This window comes from Lucilia sericata, unplaced genomic scaffold (assembly GCF_015586225.1).
Source record: "Lucilia sericata isolate MDLA Ls3-8-SP2 unplaced genomic scaffold, ASM1558622v1 Contig000165F_arrow, whole genome shotgun sequence".
Lineage (NCBI taxonomy): Eukaryota > Metazoa > Arthropoda > Insecta > Diptera > Calliphoridae > Lucilia > Lucilia sericata.
Window position 1 is genome coordinate 142,501 of NW_023994194.1, and position 22,435 is coordinate 164,935.

Genomic DNA, 22,435 nt, shown 5'->3' on the forward strand with positions numbered 1-22,435 from the left:
TTGATTGGATAATTGGAACTCCAACGCAAGGTCGGTATAGTTGTTTAGCGCTCTTTAAGGCTTTGACTAAGGCGGAAGTCTGTTGTGACCACAAATTTATCAACGTTTTTGAAGGAAGGATGTAAAAAGCCAATACAAAATTGCAAAAAAGAAATTAATATACATATATTAGGCTAATTTGCGAAAAATTTAACTGCATAGAGCAGGTTAAAATCAAATATATAACAAATAATTAATTTTAGGATCTTCAAATTTGAAACAAAGTATAACAATATTTTAAATTTGGACCAAATTTATAGGTGAACCTAAAGGATTTACTAATGTCTCTACAATTTCTATTTTAACTTCATTTCTACTCTTTGTTTGGTTTTAATTTTAAATCTCTACAAACGCACTCAAAATAAGTGAAGGAACCCAAGTTAATCAGATTTGTTTTCTATCAACAATTTCGAATAAAAGTTATCGTTGGCTTAGAAATGTAAACTTAAGCCTTATTTATGTTCTCGTTTTCATTCTTTTTTTGTTCTTCATTACAATGTATAGTTAGCAGTCTCAATTCTTAGATGAATTAAAATTAAAAATGTATAAGTGTTTGTTGGGTAGTAATGTTGATTACCCTGCAGTGCCTGAAATGCACTACAACAATCGTTGACACCGATAATCTTTTTAATATAATCAATAAAATAAAGCTTTGAAAGAGCTTTGTTCAAGTATTCTATCCGATTCGTTGACTTAGTGGTTCAAGTGGAAAGCCAATAAATATTAATGTGGTTTTTTAAAATAGTAATGCAACTAGAAGAACTTGTCATTTGCCTCATTCAAAACTACAGGTTATACTTACAACATTCTATAGGTACTCGTAGAACACATGTACGAATGCGAATATGTATGGCTTGTATTCACAAAGGATTTGTGCAAGTTACAAAACGTAACGGATAGTCGAACAAATTAAAATCCTATCTTTATAGATCTACTACTGCTACTGCTGCTACTTACAACGACTATTTCAAGTTCTACAACAGCAACAACAATATTAAACAAGAAAAAATTTGCCAACAACAAAGTACAATTTCAATGAACAATAATGTCCTTTTTATATAAGTGAATATGTGTTTGTATGTGCTTTCATGAGTCCTTTTATGTTTTGTAGTATTAGTAGTAGTCCTAGTTATTGTAGTGAGTGACACAACACAAACAAAATCCTTACAAAAATCTCCCAAAATAGGAAGAAATTACAAACGACATCAAATAACAAAAAAATTGGATCTAAACAGGACTATATCAAAACACACACAAACACAGGCTTTATTTGTGAGTAGCAATAGAGAAACGAAAAATAAGAATAGAAAAAAAAAACACACACACAGAGGAGATGAAAGTTAAAACCAAAAGCCATTTGTTAGCTAATTCAACAAGATGTTTGCTCGTTCAGCAAAATGAACTTACTCGTGTTGTACATACTACGACTAGGACTACAACAATAGCAGCAAATACTGCAATAATCTAGGGATAAAAGAGATTTTTAGGAGAACAACTTAAAAAAAAACAGGAATGTTTCATTTGGTTCCAATTTTGTGTTTGCAAGAAACTACAAAATGGAATTCATAATTTTGGATCCAAAGCAACGGTACCAGATTCTTGATACAAAAAAGAAATACATATGTACATATATCTGTACTGGAACCGCGTTATGCAATCTAAGAATTGCATCGAGTTCTCATGGTAAATGACTCGCTTTGATAGTTGTTAGAATACACGTGCACCCCGAAAGGACCTCTCCAAGAACCGGGACAAGAAAAAGTCCGAAACCAGATTATGTGGTTCTGCGCTTCGGTCCAATCTCAAATCATTCAAAGGAATATTCGTCAGCAGTTTATAGTCCCACAGACCAGAAGTACTGGTAGCACCTCTTTTCCCCGGGATTCTAATAACACCAAGATGAAGCCTTTTATTAAGGTAACATACCCCCAGGGGTATATTTTGCGAAAAACCTAAAGCCGTTTAGGACTTTAAAAGACCTATAAGCGAATACTCATTCATGTGTTAGCTCTGGTACCAAGCCACTCGGGAATAGTCGGTCTGACAAAAGCGAACGAGAGCATAATTTAAAACATGGGCGAGGGTATCACAAACGGCCAGGGTAGAGCCACATAAATGATATGGGATGACCCCAACGAGAGCAGGACGATGAGCCTCTTAAGAACGAATAATTCGGAGGTTAGTATGATGATACGCACTCCTAATGGACACATATGATTACCGGTACAACAATACAAGATTGGAAGAACAGACTTAGAGCATGCGGAGTGTACAGAAAAACGTTCAAACACTTTCTCTCTCATTGCCATGTTTTCATCAAAATTAGATCGAAATATCTCGAAAACTATGTTATTGTAGATTTTAGATCCCTCCTTGGAAAATTCCAAGAAACTACGTCCAGTTTTTTGGACGTAATTTGAACATTCTACTATAATTTACAAATCGTTATATAAAGTTTTTTCATCAACTTTTTCCATGAAGCAGACTCGCTAGAGGTCTATGTGTATTTTCCAGATCCGATATATTATACATCTTCCCTTCAAGCTAACCTATCTTAAAGACGAATTTTAGAAAAATTTCCGTCAAATGGGAACACGCTGGGCTGGGAAAAAACGGAATTATATTATCGGCAATATTCGAATACACACTATTACTATACTATTTCTATTTGGGAGGTCTTCCAAAAGTACAATTGATATCAAAATATGAAGTCAATTTTGTATTTGAAATAAATTTACTTACCATCTCCAATTTACAACAATGAAATAAAAGAGCCTTTTTTGGAAATTGCATGTGTACATCATGGGTGCAGTTGCTATTCATTCAGTTTGGAACTCCATACAACTCAAATGATTCTAATGCTGTGCATCGACCATGTACTATTTGATGTTGCTTGATGATACGGAGGTACTATACTTGCATAAACAAACTTACATACATTCATACAAATAAGTACTATGTATGTATATTACAAGTACGTATGTATACGTATTAAACTTTTTTTTCGTTTTATGAACTATTGAAAAATTGTGTGCACAAATATGATGACATGTACAACACACTTCGTTCAATTCAATCGACATTTACCACTGCATGCCATGCACATCTCTGTAAGCATAAGTCTGTATTAGTTTCATCTCCATGTATCCTTTTGTTATAACTTCAGTTAACGTAACTTACAGGACATTGTGCATGAGAAAAAGGATTTTTTTCGAAAAAAAAAAAATGTCAGAAAAAAGTTCCTACAACATTAAACTAAACATTATTGTTAACGAATATTTATGCAGTCTATTTTTAGAGTATTAGTTGCTGTTATCGCAACATACATCTTTCCTTATACATGTCTATGAAAGTCTGTATCCTTATTGAAAGAGTGCAGTTTTTTTTGTAAAATTTTCATGGAATTTAAAATTTGCAATTTAAAAGATATTTAGAAATTAAGTTACTTTGTAGTTTATTGAATATTAGAATATTTTATTGTATAATTGTAATAAAACATGAAATGTTTTGGTCGTTCTTAAGCTAAATCACAATTTAGCTTTATTATTACACAATATGATCAAAAAATTCTTTTGAAATATTATAATTAATAGATATTGGCTTCAATTTCATCACCGTATTGAAATAATAATTGCCAATTAGTAAGTAGTCAACTAATTACTCTTCAATGTAAGTATTTGCTCAAAGAAAAAATTATTGACAGTTTATTATACCCACCATCAAAAAAGATGTGGGTATATTCCGATTGTCCATCCGTCTTCCCCCTGGGGGTATGTTACCTTGGTGAAATCTCCACCTTGGTGTTATTGCAATATCCCGAGGAAAAGAGGTGCTACCAATATCTCTAGTCTGCCGGGACTATAAACTGGTGATGATCAAATGTATCCTCGGCCTTTCCTTGGAATGATTTGACATGGGGTCTAACCAGAGTACCATATAATCTGGCACTACGGGTGGCCGGTTGTCCACAGGACCTAGTCTTGACCGGTCAATTGGTTGAGGTTCCTTCGGGATCCACGTGGTGTCTGTGGTTTATACCCAAATTTGCGGGGAGAGAATGTTGATTCAGAGACTGATATATCCAAATGCCAAATATGTCTGGATTCTCTCTCCGGTGCTGTTGGATTCCTGAACCCGTTGAGTATCTTCTACTCTTCGCGTAGTAGGGCGCCAGTATATGTTGGGGAATTTTCAGGTTGACACTTGGTAGTTGCCTGTCATTCCGTAGATCGTTCTTTATGGTCTGAGTATGGAACTGATGTAATTGGTGAACGATCGGGATCGGGATCCTCTGCCCGACAGGATTGATTTAGTAGACCTTTTTCTTCAGGAAAGTTCTCGGTGCTGTTGCCATCTCAAATTCGTATTGTTTCCTGCTACGCGACTTTTGGTTGAGGTCCACCACTCAACTTGTCGGTGCAATTATTGAGTTTAAATTAACTTTGGAAATTCCTACATCCTTTGACACATTATCTGACATACAGAGGAATCCTGATTTATTGGCTGGGTATTTCGGACTACCAAATACGTCTCTAGGTGCTGTTGCCGAAAAAACAAAGCCATCTCAGTAGTGTGGTTGCTCGGGCTTTAAGAGGTTAAGGAATACACTGGAATGGGCCATTTTTAATAATGCAATCTTTCATGGTCACCTTGCGGTATACCAGAAGATTGATTTCACCTATTGTTGGGGTTGCCGCCCCTTCTATTGACTTTAGACCAGTGATTGTTTTTTCCTTGTCGGGGTTTGTATTGGGAATGATCCCATGCTGCCTGTCATTCCGCTACTATGGCAAGAGATTAGATAACTCGAGTACTCCAGCAAAGTGCTTGTACATGGACCGGCTCAGCCATATACAAAAATTGACACCTGAGTCCTTCATTGATGAAAATAACCAGTTTAAAAGCTTGCAACTTGGTGGATTACATGAGTGTTATAAGTACATTTATGATTCCTGACTGTGGTCCAACATTTTTGATGCTACACAGAGCCTTTGAGGTTCTTATACCGAACAGGGAACAATGGACAAATCTGAATTGGTGGCAGGAACAGCTGATGAAGTATGGTTCACAGATGGTTCCAAACAGATAAATAGCAATACTGGAGCGGGAATCTATGACACAAATTTCCAAAGGCCCACCCTATGGGTAATTACCCCTCAATCTTTTAGGCAGAGGTGTATGCAATTATCATTTGCATTAGAGAATGTCTGAGAAGAAAGCTGAGAGGATTAAAGATATTTGTGATGTCGGATCAGGCGGCCCTTAAGGCTTTACTATCATATGAAATCAGGTTGGATGTCGTACTTGACAGTTTGACATTTGTAAATGAACTGGCCATGAAGGACACTCTGGCAATGAAAGAGCAGATTGTCTGGCAATCTTGGACCAGAACCATTCTTTGGTATCCCCAAAGTACACATTAGGAAAACATGCGATTCATATGTTGAATATGAATTTCTCCGCCACTGGGAGTCAATACCAGGACTCAGACAGGCAAAAATGTTTATAATACTAATGAAAGGTAAAACCCAAAAGTTACTGTCACTTGACAAGAATAACCTAAGATTACTAACGGGACTTTTTACCTGACACTGTGGACTTAGATACCACCAGCACATTCTTGGTAACAATTTGACGAGGCTATGCAGATTTTGCGAAATGCATAGTGAAACCTCTGAACATGTACTTTGTGACTGTTAGCCATTATGGTTTCTCAGAGTGAGTATTGTGAGAGGCGCTTTTCTTACGCCTAATGAAATATTCAATCTCTTACCGTCTAGAACATTAAGATTCTAGATACGTGAACTTAATCTCCAATGGTAAATCAAAAGGGCTGCACAAAAGATCTTAACTTGGATCGTAGTGCTTTGTGCCCTCTTAATCAATCAAGGCAGTAATCGGTGAAAAAGTTATTTTCTGGAGGGGACCTTATATGGAGGGACTGCCATCTGGTCATCATACATTTTGGTTCCCATAAAACTTGTTTATGTCGAGATTCATCGCCAGACAGTTATTTTTAAGCCAATATTTTTAAATTCAATTATGGACCCATCATCATGGCGGGTAGGGTCAATTACGGTACGATACTCTTAAAATTTGGTTCAAAGATTTCGGTTCCTATAAAATTTGGCGGTTTCGAATTATATTGCAGTACAATTATTTTTAAGCCACATATAAGCATTATAATCCTTTTTTGAAGGGATCGTTCTATAAGGATGTATGTTACATGATATTTGCTTGTCCAATAGGATAATTCTCGAACCAAGGACCTTATTCTTTTTCAGATATTTTATCCGATAGATTTACAATCCATTCATCTCTTGGTAGAATACGAATCTGGAAAGTCGAATGTTCGGTGTCTCAAAATTGAGCTCCTTACATGTTTTGAAATGGCTCCAAGGGATAACTGATTGATCATTTGTAAAATTTTGCAGATTTTATTTACTATTTTAGAGATAAAGTCATCAAGTCTAACCTAGATTGAAATCTCAGTACTCAACTCTATATTGTGTCAATTTTTCATAAATATCAGATCAGAACTTTTAAAAATATCATCAGGAACACCCTAATGTATATAGTTTTCGATTCGAGAAAATACTAAAGCACTGAATTATCCATGTCTGCATACTATGTACCTACTATTTAAAGAATATTTTGATTGAAGAAACGTTAAAATTACCATTTATTAAAACAATCAAAACAATTTAATTACAAATTTTTAATAACATTTTGTAAAAATCAACATGCATTATTAATAAAAATATTAACAAAAGTGTAATAAACGATTTTGTTAAACAACCAAAAGTATTATAGAAAAAAAGGAAAATTTTTGCTAAAGAAAAAGTAAAATTACAATGGAAACCACGCCTGTTGTACAATAAAAAGAAGGTGTTAAAAAAATGGAAAAAGAAACAAAATAAACCAGCGAAAAACGGCTAAAAATTGGATGAGGAAAATAAGAATAAACAAATAGAATTAAATGTGCTGAAGCCCATTTTTAAGGAAAGAGAATTAGAACAGAAATATAAACCTACCAACAAACCTTTAAAATAAGAAACAAAAAGAAGTAGTTGTTTTTTTTTTTGTATTTGTAAGATTTTATAAATTTCCCCTTTTTGGAAGACTTCCAGTTGCACTTTTTAATAAGATTTACTAAAAAAATAACGATTTTTATTAGTTGGGTTGGTAGTTTGTTTGAGCTAAAAAGAAACAACTATAAGGGGTTTGAGTGTGAAGAAGCAAAGAAAATGCGTTTTATTATGCAGTTGTAAAGCTAAATATAAAAAACTAACGAGTAACGAATTGTTTAATGTCAACAATTGACGTTGATTTTTCATGGTGGCGCTAAAGTAGCTCATGGACTCGTTTCAAAACAAACACACAAAGGCGTTGCTTCAAACCAAAAAAGAAAAAAAACTTAAACAAAAACAATTAACAGGCAACAACAATATGGTGTAGCAAAGCAACGAGTAGCATAACTGTTCAACACACTGTAAGCATATAACCAGCTCTGTCTTACTTTCATACTAGTATGAGTTGTTTGGAAAAAGAGATTTTACACGCAAGTCAGATTTTGTTTTTTTGTCTTTATTTTCTGTTTTTTTGTTTTGTTTTCTCTTCTTTCTGTTGTATAGTGTTGTACTCTTCTGTTGCATGGTGTATTTAGCGCTGTTGTTTGCTACAACCTGGCGACAACTTGCAACTAGTTTGTGCTCGAACGTTAAATCGCGCGCATCTAAGCAAGAGTAGGCACGCAAAAAACAAGTTTGAGTTTTCAACATCAACAACAAGAAATTCGAGAAAAAAGCAACAACAAAACACACACACACACACGCTCTCACATAAAACTCCAATTGGACTAACAACTTGACTCGGGCTGAGTGGTGGCGTTGAAAAGAATTCAAATTGGATTTACAAAGAACAGCAGACTTCCTATGAGAATCTTTTGCACCTTTAGAGAGAAAAAAAATACCGGAAGTTAAACGTAAAGTGAGCCTAGAAAAATAACGTAATTTTGAACACGTCTCAACGATGACAATTTAACACATTGATGGAAATAAATTTTATTGCCAACAAACAAAAAATTACCAACAACAACAAAAGCCGTCGGGTTAAAATTTGCGCTTAAAGAAAAAACGTTTTAAAAAAAAATTTCCGTGTAATTGTTATTTAAATTAATTTAATTACAAATTTTCCTCAAAATCCTTGACCTTGTCGTGTCTTTAAAAACAAAACTTTTAGCAAAAAAAAAAAGAGAGAACGTGCTACATACCTTCGTTATTTAAACACGTTCCTACCATTAGGATTGACCTTTTAAACGTCAAACAAGTGTCAAGTTATTAAAATAATTTACATTTTACATTGTCTGTCGTTGCCGCGCTCGCTGTCGTCTGTAGCGTCTTAATCTGTTTTTACTGTATCATTATCTGGTTCGTTCGTTCTTTCTCTGTCTGCTTTACTCTCTCACCCTTCTTCTTTTACACCGCTTGTCTACATACATAATTATTGTTGAAAAATGCAAAAACAAATTAAATTTTAAGGTCAACATTTTTTTCCATTTGTTTATTTCGCATTCTGGTCAAATGTTTATGCAAAACATTTATTATGTCAATTTAAAGTGACAGTTTTATTCTACTACAATATAAAAAAATATAAAAAAACAAAAGAAAAATCAACTATAATAAAAAGTGTCAAAGTTTTTAACCCAAAAATAATAAAAGTTCTTTTAAAATTATAATAATATAAAAAAACATTTCGCTTATCCCCAACAATATGTACTTTGTGTATATTTAAAAGATAAATAGTGTTGCCAGTTATAGGAAAAAAAAAACAACTGAAATTAAAATATGGCATCCTATCAAATTGATTGTGGATATCCGACGGCAAATCAGGTGAGTGTAATTAACATGTTTATAAATAGTTTTAGAACAATTATTGTGGAAAGTTTAAAGTTGTCAAAGTAAATAAGTTTTATTTTACATGATATTTTAAAGAAAATTTACAAAAATAAGTTTTAAAATTTCATACATATTTTTTGCAAATTTACAATTTTACATCCCTTAATCAAAAACTCCATAAAAAGTATTAAAAGAATCACAATCTTACTATTTCCCTACCGATATTACTGGTTTTAAATAAACGACGTTGTTTAGATCACTAACAGCTGATCATTGTTTACAATTTTTTATACAGGCTTAAACTTAATGTAAAGAAGATTGACAATCGTGCGTTCGCTCTCAAGTGCTGGTATAATAAAATATATGAAAATTAAAAATATTTTTTCACTTACTGTTGTGCTTCTCAACTTCTTATCCTATATCAAAAAAGTATCTCCTTGTTTTCACCCAAAAACTTTCGAATTAACCCAGCTAGCAATTTGAAGATTGTTGGATGATTAATCAACGAACTGAGTCCTCTTTGACTCCTTTTGATGACCTAAAAGTGATTAAAATACAATAACAAAATGTACAGCAATTACAAATTAATTTGTGATCATATTTCAAGCAATTGGAAGATCTAAAATTGTTTCCTATATATAATATGTTTTTGTTTGTAACGGAACAACTATTACACTTAAAAATTACTCAAAAATGAGTCGAAACTGATTAGAAAAGTTGCTCGTAAAAGACTCTTTTAGAGACTCTCTTGAGACGGTCTACTACACGCAGCTGAATCCTTCTATGAAGAACTCAGGCGACAATCTTTGTACATGGCTTTGCCGGTCCATGTACAAGCACTTTGCTAAAGTACTCGAGCTATCTAATATCTTGCTATAGGAGCCCAGTTGCGGAATGGCAGGCAGCATGGGATCATTCTCAATGCAAACCCTGACAAGAAAAAGCAATGACTAGTCTAAAGTCAATAGAAGGGGAGACTACCCCAACACCCTTCTGACGTCATAAAAGATTACATTATTTAAAATGCAATCCTCATCAAATAATGACCCATTCCAGTTCATTCTTTAACATTTTAAAGCCCGCGCAACCACACTACTGAGATGGCCCTGTTGATTCGGAAACAGCACCTGGAGACGTATTTGGTATTTCGAAATACACAGCCAATAAATCATGTATGTCGAGATAATGTGACAAAGGATGTAGGAATTTCCAAAGTCAATTCGATCCCAATAATTGCCCCGCCATGTTGAGTGGTGGGCCTCAACCATAAGTCGAGTAGCATGAAATAATACCATCCTATTGAGATGGCAACAGCATCGAGGACTTCCCTGAAGTAAAAGGCGTACTTACATCAGTTCCATTCACAGACCATAAAGAACGATTTACGAAATGACAGGCTACTACCAAGTGTCTACCTGAAAATTCCCCAACCTATACTGGCGTCCTATTACACGGAGTGTAAGAGATACACAACGGATTCAGGAATCCAGCATAAGTTGCTCTGTCACATCACCCAGTGACATCTGTTGAGTTGGCAACAGCACCGGAGAGAGAATCCAGATTCCAGAATCCTTTCGTGGATCCCGAAGGAATATCAACCAACTGACCAGCTAGGAGAAGTCCATCGGGCAACTGGCCATCCGTAGTGCCAGATTATATGGTGCTCTGGTTAGACCCCATGTCAAATCATTCCAAGTAAAGGCTGAGGATACATTTGACCATCACCGGTTTATAGTCCCGGCAGACTTGAGGCAGTGGTAGCTCTTCTTTTCCGCGGGATATTGCAATAACAGCAAGATGGACATTTCACCAAGGTACATTGCCCCCAGGGGGTTATTCGAAAGACAGTAACAAAATGTACAGCAATAATAAATAGATCATCCAGGCGTTCGAAATTTGTTTATACATTTTTTATTTAATTATATATCGCTCAGTCGGAAGATCAAAAACTGTTTTCTGTATTATTGTATTTGTTTGTTACATACATAAAAATTACCCAGAAAAGACTCAAAAATTACTAAAATATAATTCGAAAAGAACTCTAAAACGACCAGTAATTCGACTAAAAAGTGATCAAAAGAAGTGCTAATAAAAGACTCTTTTAGAAGAGTCGCGGCTAGGGTACTATTTTCCTCCGACGAAAAGATCATTTATGTTCAAAAAACGAGCTCATATATGATCATTTTATTCGCGCAGAAGAGTCATAAATGACTCGAATGTGATCAATTTTTTTTTTAAATTTCTAGCTGGGATGAGCCTACGGGGTACGTGACCTGACCTTAATAATCCCGAATGAGTGTTAAATGATTTTTTTATACTTTTTTGTTACTCTAACAAACTTTGGGTTTAAAAATAAGCTTTAAAATGTTATTTTTATACCTTTCACCTTCGTGAGAAGGGTATATATGTATATGTAAGTTTGTCAATACGTTTGTTATTTCCACAATATAATTTTTAAACCCTTTGAAATATATATTTTATGGATCCTTATACACAGAAAAAATTATCGGTAGTTTATTTTCAATTAACATGTTTTCCTCTTTCTTTAACTTTTATTTAAACAATTTTTTAATTGTCATAATTATCTCATTGTTTTGATCCTAAGTATACAAATTTGATTAAACTTTTAATTGAATCAAAAATTTTTAATTGGCTGAAAAAGTTTTTCCAGCCTACTTTTTTATTTTGGTTTTTTGTTTTGATATTTTATTTAAATAATTTCATTAATTATAACTGAAAATAATTCTCAAATAGTCAATAATATTTTAGGCATAAGAAGTTGAAGTTTCATAAATATTTTAAAATTTATAAATCACTTTCTTTGTTCAAATGTGACAAAAAAGAGATATTTTTGAGAGTGCTTAACGCATTGTTAAAGGTAAAGGAATCCTTTAATGTTGTAAGCATTCAATTAATGCTTTTATTGTTTCAGTCATCGACTTTATTGATTTTTAATACATTTTTAACCAAACTGTTCAATTTATTTGATTAATAAACTAATTAAAATGTAAGTTTTATTTTATTAAATATTTGATTTATCCAATTAATGAATTAACTAATATTAAATTTTGAATTTAATTACTGATGTTAATTGTTTTGATTATTTCTTTAATTGGAAAAAAATATTTTTTTACAAATTTCATAATTGATATCATCATTTTGTTCAAATTAACTTTCTGAAGACCCCATATACCTTCGTGATCCAAGTCTTCAATAATTCTGTCTGGCATACTTTCGAGAAGTTTTCTATTAAAAATCATCAAAATCGGTCAATAAATAACTGAGATATGGCCAAAAATCTGAGACTACCACTTCATTTTAATCCCTCTTTCATCTCAAAAATGTCTATTTTTCTGATTTTTTCATTCAAATAAAAATTCGATTTGCAGAACGCCAAATCCGGTTTCTCGGTTTTGAAACAGACAAGTTTATAACAAAATTATAAATTAAATTCTTAAAAACTAAAAAATAAATAAAAACTGTTTTTTTTTTTAACATACTTGGTATAGGGTATATACATATGATTCGGCACAGCCGAATATAGTACTTTGACTTGTTTTTTATTCGTTGCTATTCTAAATTCTATTTTTATTGAAAATTAACTATAAATAAATAACATTTCGAACACGGATAATTCCCAAATATTGCAAACTTTGAATTTCACAGTTTATGGGTTAAGATTGACCGATTTGAATAAAGCTTCAGGTTATATCTGGATTATAATACTCTGAAAATAGTGTATATGCACATTTGGGTTACAACCATTCTACATAGTGTACTTTAAGTACTATTTTCTGGAAATAGTTGTTTTTTGAACCCACGGTATTAATTCAGATGATAAGCAAGGATACGGGCCGCTGTGTATGCCACTTCCATCTTTATAAATATTGATAATGATTTCCGAAGGTTATGACGAAAATTTTGGAAAAAAATCTACTATTTGTTTGTAATATTAAAATATTTTAAATAAAAGGGTAGGATTTGTTCAATATAATGCAAAATCTCCTATTCTATCTTTTCCTATATTCAAAAATAAAATTAGTGTTCGTTTTAGTCGAACAAATTTAAAAAATAATTTTTTTATTACTTGTCTATATTAAAATCTTACCAATTCGAGCCATAAAATTAAACAGAAATCAAAGTTTTACCCAATTTTAATTTTTTACCTTATAATAACACAGGCCAACGAAATGAAGGTTTGTGAAAACTGTTGAAAGCAGTTGGACAATTTTTAATGTATTTTTAGCTGCTGAAACCGAATCTGATATCTGTTTTTTTTCTATCACCCACAATTTTCTCGCAAAATCGCATAGAATATTTTCTTCATATATTACGAACATTTTGTACAATTTTAAAAATATACTTACGTTTATGGGTTAATTAAAAGTTTTTCGATATCATCATAAATACGGGTCTTCATTATATATTTTTCCTAAGTTTCATACAAATCGGTTGAAAACAAAATAATATTTCACTAGGGTTTCAAGAGAATTTCCCAACATTATATAGCTTGAGTTTGACATTCACAGTTTATGGGTTAACATTATACGATTTTACTATTAATTATTAACCCTTTAAAGCATTTGGAAACAATTTAATACTAAAGTGTGCTTTGTGCTAGTAAAAAATCTTACTGCTGCGAGCCGTTTATGGTGGGAAATTACAAAGTATGGGGAAGTAATGGGGAACTTCGTGTCAAGTGACCCAATTTTTAAAATCGATGTCTTCCGATTTTGATGAAAATTGCACCAAAGTTAGTATTATTGGATAATTGTCAAGAAACAAACAACAAAGCTCTGAAAGGAAATGGTCTAAGCTTTCTTATAAGCAAAAAAAAAAATAACTACAACAAAAACGTCCATTTTGAAAAAAAATAGGGAATAATGCCAAATATTGAAAAAAATCGTCTTCTAAAGTTAACAAATTATTTTTGATCGATATCCCACTCGTGTCCCATTATAGGACTATAAACCCCTTAAAGGAAATTGTATAAGGCCCATTAAAAAAAAATAGAACAAAAAACTATTTTAAAAAAATATAATTTTTTTGGAAACAATGGAAAAATATCTATCTGAAGAGTTACACTAATTTAAATAAAATCCTGTATGACCAAACTTGACACCTTCTAGGTGCGGCAGTTCTTGACCGATAGAGATGCAAATTTGTTTCTAGCCTACTATCCCATAGTACTAACCTTGGTGCAAATTTCATCAAAATCAAATAGGTTTTCCTGACTTGTTGACCTTGGAATCGAGATAGATTCATTATAGCATTGCCAAGAGTGAATTTTTAGTATTTATTAGGCTAATATTTACATAGATATCTAAATTGTTTGTGCAGCAGGTTCCCCGATATACGCATTTTTGTATTTAATTCATATGGGAAGTAACACGTCCCCTTTTTCTAGTCCGCCTATACTTGTCATAAATATGCATATTGATATTAATGTGGTTTAAGCACTTCAAATTTTATAGTTTCCCAGATATATTAATTTTGGTACTAACTTTATTTATTATGGGCGGATAACAAATAATAACACGGCAACTATTTCTTATCCGACCATTATCGCATATATTGATACTAAAATTTATCGCACAAAATTTACGAAACCAAATTTACGTCATTTGGTATTGGCCTTCAAAATAGGCGCAGGATGTGCCACACCCAGTATTGCTAGTTCGCCCATTTTTTCTCAGAATATTATGTAGGTGGCAAAGTAGTCCGTGCAAAATTTGAGGAGTCTAGTTATACCAGTTTCCGAGGTAAACGACTTATATTATATCTTTAGTAAAAGGGCGTGGCACATCGCCCACATGGAATTTCAAAATAAAAAGTAGCCTTTTTTTCTTTCCAGACATACGTAAAAATTTCAAAAAATCGGTTTAGCCGTTTAGGCGTCTATACAAGACTATAGACGAGACTAGATAAACTAGACTATAAACTAGACTATAAACCAGACTACAAAACATAGTATAGACTAGACTATAGACCAGACTAGACTATAGACCAGACTAGACTATGGGCTAGACATTAGACTATATCTAATCTCTAAATGATGCTTAATAATCGCCAAATTTCCTATGACGGGAAAAACGCCAAATTGGTAACACTGGATGTCTGCGTTCCATTCTTAATCATTATATTCTTGTCATCACTTCTGATTTATTCACTTATTCCTATAATAACATCAAAGCTCATATTTGGAGACCCACAATTAGGAATTCGAATGTATGAGTGACCTGATGACCTACTAAGTCATCAGTTTTTAAACTTGTAATACCTGGTAAAGGAATTTCGGATTTCAAGTTTCTGCTTTGATAAGAATATAAAAGGTGCAATGTGCTCCTGTTATGGAACCGCACATTTAGTGATACTTTCTTGATGGTGATAATGTTATGCTTTATTTTTTGTGGGAAAGATTTTAAAAATTTTTTGTCAAATATTTGAATTACAGTAGTTTTCCGATTTAACGACCATTCAATTCTACGAACATCGCATTTAACGAACAAGCTAATTTTTCCTATTGACTACCTTAAATAACGAACAAAACTTGTTTTTTGTACTCTGTTTAACGAACTAATAAAAATATTATTATTAAAATGAAGATAAAATGACATTTATCAAAAATAACAAATAACCTAAGTTGTAGCAAGCGGTGCTTTTATACCCAAAACTGTAACACATTCTGGGTTCTTATTAAATTTTAGTTCGATGTAGCTATGTCCGTCCGTCCTTCAGATAATGACTTTAACGCTCATTACTCGCTTAACAATACGAGTACGCCGATGAAATTCGATTCAAACATGTTCTATACTAACTGAAATCTCTATAAATTTTATGGGAATCGGTCCATAATTGACCTTACCCTCCATATCAGGCCCCCTTAAGAAAATTACTTCAACGCTCATTACTCGCTTAAAAATACGAGTATAGCGATGAACTTCGGCTCATGACTGAATTAAAAATACAGCGATGAAATTCGACACAAATATGGTTTGAAGGTGGGTATATAAGATTCGGAATTTTGTGTTTTGTGCTATTTTTATAAAAAAAAGAATTAATTTTTATAAAATACATTTAAAAAATATTTTATGTACCTATTTTTAATTAATTTCCTACCAAAAACCCACGTTTTAGTTAGTACTGCATATAACGAACTTTTCAATTTTACGAACAGGCCTGACAACATATGGGTTCGTTAAATCGGAAAACTACTGTATATGGATATGCATTAAACGAATCTTGTTCATTATACCCTACACCACTATAGTGGGCAGGGTATTATGCGTTTGTGCTGATGTTTGTAACGCATCAAAATATTAGTACTATACCTTAAAGTATACCGATCGACTCAGAATCACTTTCTGAGTCGATTTAACGATGTCCGTCCGTCCGACCGTCCGTGTGTCCATGTAAACGTTGTTATCAAAGTACAGGTCGCAATTTTCAAGATAATTTGATGAAATTTGGAATACACGTTTGTTTTGACCCAAGGACGAAGCCTATTGATGGTTAAAATCGGTGCATTATTTCACCTAGCCCTCATATAACTGAACCCCCCCGAAAAGGGAGGGGTTCAGTTATACATTTATAATACATTTATAATATAAATGTATCTCGATTAAAGTTCGCACAACTAAGTTTTATACAAGCCTTGATGACCTTGCCGAATTTCGAAATGGTCGGACTTTATTTGACCCTAGCCCCCAAACAAAGCCCCCTTCAGAAAGTGACTTGAATATCCGCAATTCATTTATTAGCACTGTTATTGCAATGAAATTAAGCACAGACAAATATTATATATATTATATATAAATATTATATAAATACAAATCTATCCAGCCCATTTTATCGGGATCGGTCCACATTTGCTTCTATCCCCCATATAAAGCCTCTTTTAGAAAATAAGTTTTTCGTCAATAAATTGCTTAAATAAATCGGAATCAAGGTAATATTCAAGATAAATGCTTTATTATGAAAAATAAATCACATTAAATATTCATAACTGGTGTAGGGTATCATATACTTTCTTACTTGTTTTTAAGATACTTATGTATGTGTGAGATTTGCTTAAAATATACCACTAGCATAGACATAAACCGAAAGAGATCTATATGTATGTATGTATGTATGAACTTGTATAATGGAGAGGATCCAGAAAGTAATGTCGTTGATGAGTGGTCATTACAAAGTAATGTATGAAATAACTACTTGGTTTTAGCAAAATAGACATTACTTTGTCTTTATTTAAAGTTGTGTGGTTCAAAGAATACTTATGATCTTGTAAAATAGTCTTTGAAAGTAATTATATTAAAAGTTAGGACTTATAAATTTGGGAATGTTGTAAACTTAATTTCACACATATAAAATAATGTTTTTTTAGAGGTTTTTTATATGAAAACTGTTTTTTCCACACAGTTTAGCGTTGCATTGTCACTCATTGCAACAACAAAAAACATTTTTACAAATATGCCTGTATCTACTGTAAGTATACATATTAAATGTCTCCCATAAAAATGTGAAACGTTACTAGGCAGGACTAAATGTATGTAACGAACGCATGTATGTGTGTATGTATGTAACATGCAAGTACACTTAAGTATTTATTTTGAAATCAATTAAATATGTTAGAATTTAATATGTCAGATGTGATATTATGTACTGAACAAATACTTTTTACATTACAAGCGTCTAAGAATAATGTAAAAATCGTTCAAAGAGTTTAATTTTTCGCACAGTATGAAATGCATAGCGATGACGCTGAATGTGGTAGCTAAAGAGGAACTCGAGTGTCTCCAACTCCAGCAGACGTCCTTTAAAGAATGAATAACTAAATAAACATTTAATACTCATGAACGAGGAGTATGTGGTGACCAATTCATTAAATATTTTTCCAACTTGTTTGTCAACTACACATCACAAATATGACGATATGACTGACAACAGTATTGTCGTCACTGTCTTTTAGATTTCTTTCGTGTTGTTGTTGCCAGTAGATGTCTTTTTTGCTTCCTTTTTTGTGATTTGATTTGCTTTTTTATTTGTTTGTTGTTGGTTTGTTTTTGCAGCCCAAGATTTTTACTCATATATCATCACAATAATGATGATCTGTCATAATTCCATCATGCATATTTTGACAGGCACACGCATTGAATAACAAATAGCTTCTTAAAAGCAGTTGTTCTCTAGAAGCAAAAAAAAAAAAACGTAGTCAAAGAAGTTATGTGAGGAAGATCCTGTGTCCAACTCCAGTCCAGTAGGCATGTGTTACAAGTATGTGTGTTTTTTTTTTTTGTTATGCTACGTACCACTAACTGACTGAATGACTGACTGTTTGTTGAGAGTGGGCATCATTGGACAACAAAATATACTTAAAAGTCAGAGTGTATTGTGTTGATCTGTTTCCTGTTACGTTTAAAAACTTTATGAGTGTGGAGAATTAAGTGAAACACTCCTCGTAAGAGGTGGTGGTGGTAGGGGTTGCAGGCATGATTGTGTTGGCTCCTTATGAAACATGCCAACTATGAGAGTGAGAATACGATCGATTTATATCACACGATTGTATGGCATTGAGAAAAAAAGAAATAATTCTAAATAAAAAAAACAATATATTCATGTTCATATTCGTATTGTGTAGAGTTAAGAAAAAAAAAAAAAAAACTAAAAGGAGGGAATCACGTCTCATTGCTTTGTAGCATGTGATGGGAATTTACATTGACATTTTTCAAATGCATAACCAGTAATGGAATGATATAAAGTTCTGTGGTACGTTTGTGTGTGTTTTTGTATTTCACTTGTACGTTTGTTTGTTTGTTTTCTGCTGCTGCTGCCACAAAGGCGTCCTCCTTTCTACCAATTTAGGCAACTTGTATTTGTTTCATATGTATTTTTTATTAAGTTTTTTGTTTTTTTCCATTTCAATTGTGGTTTGTGTGTTCGTTGATCATTTTTATTAAATCAATGAGTTTTGGTTATGATTGAGTTCCAATCCATATGATGTTACACTATTTCATTTATTCGGAATACCTGAATACTTTTATGCGTTTATAGTTCGTTTGTTACCCAGTAAACATTGGTCATCAACATTTTCTTAAGTTCTTTACTTTTGTTATTCAATTACAGGGTAAGGTTACTATTCCAAGTCTGTTGTAGTAAAACATACCAAAATATGTATAAGTCGAAGTGCTTTACGTGAACAACTTTCTTTAAGGCCTAATTTCAATTCACAGGGTGCGCTTTTTTGACTACTCACCACCGCTTTTTTACTACTCCGTGCCGGCTGGAAACAATTTATGTACATGGTTCTGCTGATCTATTTACAAGCATCAAACATCCATCCTGTGTCATATACACTTGACCAACTCATTTTCAACGCTTAGTTCCACAGTCTATCCTCTGTGCTGTTTTCTTTTCAACAGCACCGAACTTATCCCAACTTCACCCGTGTATCCTTCTTTTACCAGTCACCACATGCACCCCTAAGGGACCTCTCCAATAACTGGGACAAGATAAAGTCCGAAATTTTGCCCTGTGGGCTAACGGTCCCATTGTACCAGATTATTTCAAGGAAAGGCTGAGGATACATTTAATCATCATGGCAAAACACCAAGTTGTGAAAAGATTCATCAAGGTACACAATATTTATATTCATTGCTTTGTTAACGATCTTCTTTGCTCGTGGAATTTCTTTAGAACTTCATGAATGAATCTGAAGAGTTTAACACTTATGCAAAAGAGTGAGGAAAAGATCTCAGCGTCTTCCTCAAATGTCCTTCGGGTAATTGTGCATAAGGTGCAGTTCACAAAAGTATCAAATCGGTAAGAGCAATGAAGTAATGCATGCGAAAAGTTAATAAACTCTCGAACATGTTGAGAACTTAAAATGCGGCGCTGCGCCTAATTTCAACAGGGCCGTAACATCGTCTTTCTCTTTAAGATATGCTTTACTCTCGAATTCCCCAAATGTGAAACTTAAGACTAAAATACATAGTCTTATAGTATATGACGATAGGGTTATAGTATATGACGATGTTTCCGTTGTGGTATCTGGTAAATACCTAGATACTATAACGGAAAGTATCGATTCTGGAATCAAATCACTCAGTGGCAGTAGTACCAAAAAGTTTAGGTGCTAATCCATCAAAATCGGAACTTGCTGTCTTTCCTTTTCTAAATGAACTAAAACTACCTGTTACTGAAAAATATCTGTTACTCCTCCTGGACTCAAAACGTTCAATGCTGCTGCCCTATACTCATGTCGGAGGCCTATGGGGAAATCTGTTAACCGGTTAACCATTGATATAATGACCCAAGAAGTTGCTCTCAACACGGGAAATAGTTTTAAGACAATCGTTATCAGACAATTGAGTCATATAATATGATTGAGGCACGACACTCTACAATACTCAACTACATGGAAGAAATCCCAGACCATCTTTTAAAAAAGGCTTTTCGGTGTTTATTCAACATGATCCAAAATGTGATGGAATCAATCAATCCTCAATCCTCGTTTAAGATTTAAACTAATGACCCCAAAACAGAAGCTGATGTTGAAAGTAGCATTCAAATAAACGCAGCCTTCTTCAGGCTGATCTATCATCTTTAAAATGGGCTGCAAGTTCTATCGAATAAGCAATGATGATATTTCAATGTATGGCAATAGCCTGGCCGTCTTAGGGACTATAAAAGTTGTTTATACAACATTAAACTTGGTCCAACATAGGACTTTGCAGGATTACAGGTCGTCAACAGATACCTGACAATACTATTGGGGACTCTCTTGCGAATCGAGGCTCCTTAGTTAGTAATAAGAAAGCACAATTTCATCGGCATACTGAAGTTACTTGTAGACTGCCGAAAAGATAGACTTTGCGACAGTACAGCTACGAAACATTATTGCAATAGTAAATAGCTTGTGACCATTTATACTTCATGCTAGGAGACAGAACTAACCAAGTAATGACTTCTGCAGAAGCTGTCAAGATGAAGAGAAGAGTATCACTCACTTTCTTTGGCAGAACATAGTTCCTGCACGATCTATCTGAGGTTGATATCCGCCAGATGGATTCCTTTATGAGTGTAGTTTAGATAGGGTTCGAGAGGTTTTAGGTATCGTAAAGGGATAAATATGCTGGATCAAATACATACTTAACCTAAGTATCTTTTAAAATTGTACACCAACAATGTTGGCCAAAATGAAGCGAGTGATATATGAATGAAACATTCGTTATGGGCTGAAGCGAAAGATATCATTTAGGATATAGGCGAATTAAGAAGTCTGGCAACTGAAACATCTTATAATGAAATTATTTCTCGGTAGACATGAACATAACGCAATCCAAATTGCTTATTGGGATTTTTTTTTTTTTTGAAAATACTAGTAGTTTGGAGAACTAACTTCGAGTGTATGTGTGTGTAGCATACATTTGTATGTGTATGATGAAATGTTTTTTGTCACTTGTTGTTATTTTAATATGCTGGCTCTAACTCTCTTGTATGCTTTAGTAATTTCATTTTTTTTAGTTCTTTATTAATACTGTAGTATGAAAATGAATATTTTTTGTTGTTACCGTTGCTGTTGCAGCAGCAGCCAGCAACATTTCATTTTTCAATAAATTATTTAAGGCAAAAATTGTTTATATATGTTGTTGTTTGGTTTGTTGGTGTTTTTATTTTTCTTTAGTCGCTTTTAAAACATCGTAAATCATTCATACATTCATTCATCGAAAAAGCATTGAAAGAAAAAGATTATTTATTGTCGTTATCGCAACATCGGACATGATGCACTCGACGACATTTTTGTTGAAGTTGATCAATGTAGTATTGAATGTGTTGTTGTTGTTTTTGTTATTTTTTAGTAGTTGTTGTTGTTGCTGGTATGTGAATGATGTTAAATGTTGATTCTCTTAAGACCAATAATATGCCACGATGATGACGACGATACTGTTGCTGCAACTTCTAAACATTATGATACTTCTTGGCTATTCCTTCCCAGATAATGATTGTGGCTGATGATGACGATGACAATGATGATTTTCAAAACTGATAAAACTATTTTCTTTTTGTTGTTATCATTATTGTTGTTGTTGTTATAGATTTAACGAAAGAGAGCGAAATGTTTTGATAAAGTGTTGTTGATGTTTATTGATGATGATGATTCTTTTCTATGAAAAGATTTTTAACACTAAAATAATTAGTTTTGCAATTAATTGTCATTGAAACTGGCAAAAAGGTAAAAATGAAACAAAGTAAATATTTATGAACATTGTTTTAAATTATTTAGGCTTAAATGGCGGTGATATTTAGATTTGTTCAACTTTAAATGGTTGGAGCATGAGGAGATTTGAAAAATGTTTTATTTATTTGATCATTACCTAAGTGTGAGAATTATTCACTTTAGTTTTAAACAATAATTATTCTTCATATAAGGTTTTGAAAGAACGTGATCTATTTTATTTCCTACTTAAGTTCTTTGGTGATATCTTTATGCAACTAATTGT

General features: G+C 33.0%; 1 protein-coding gene across 2 annotated transcripts in view; it reads left to right on the top strand.

The window, feature by feature from the left end:
- The first annotated feature begins 7,761 nt into the window (after positions 1 to 7,761).
- Positions 7,762 to 22,435, top strand: part of LOC119601450 (homeobox protein caupolican-like) — a 155,767-nt gene continuing 141,093 nt past the window's right edge. For both annotated transcript variants that reach the window (XM_037952387.1, XM_037952388.1), the window contains exon 1: positions 7,762 to 8,930. In XM_037952387.1, the coding sequence (XP_037808315.1) occupies positions 8,886 to 8,930 (45 nt within the window). In that variant the 5' untranslated portion in view covers positions 7,762 to 8,885. The remainder of the gene's footprint in view (positions 8,931 to 22,435) is intronic.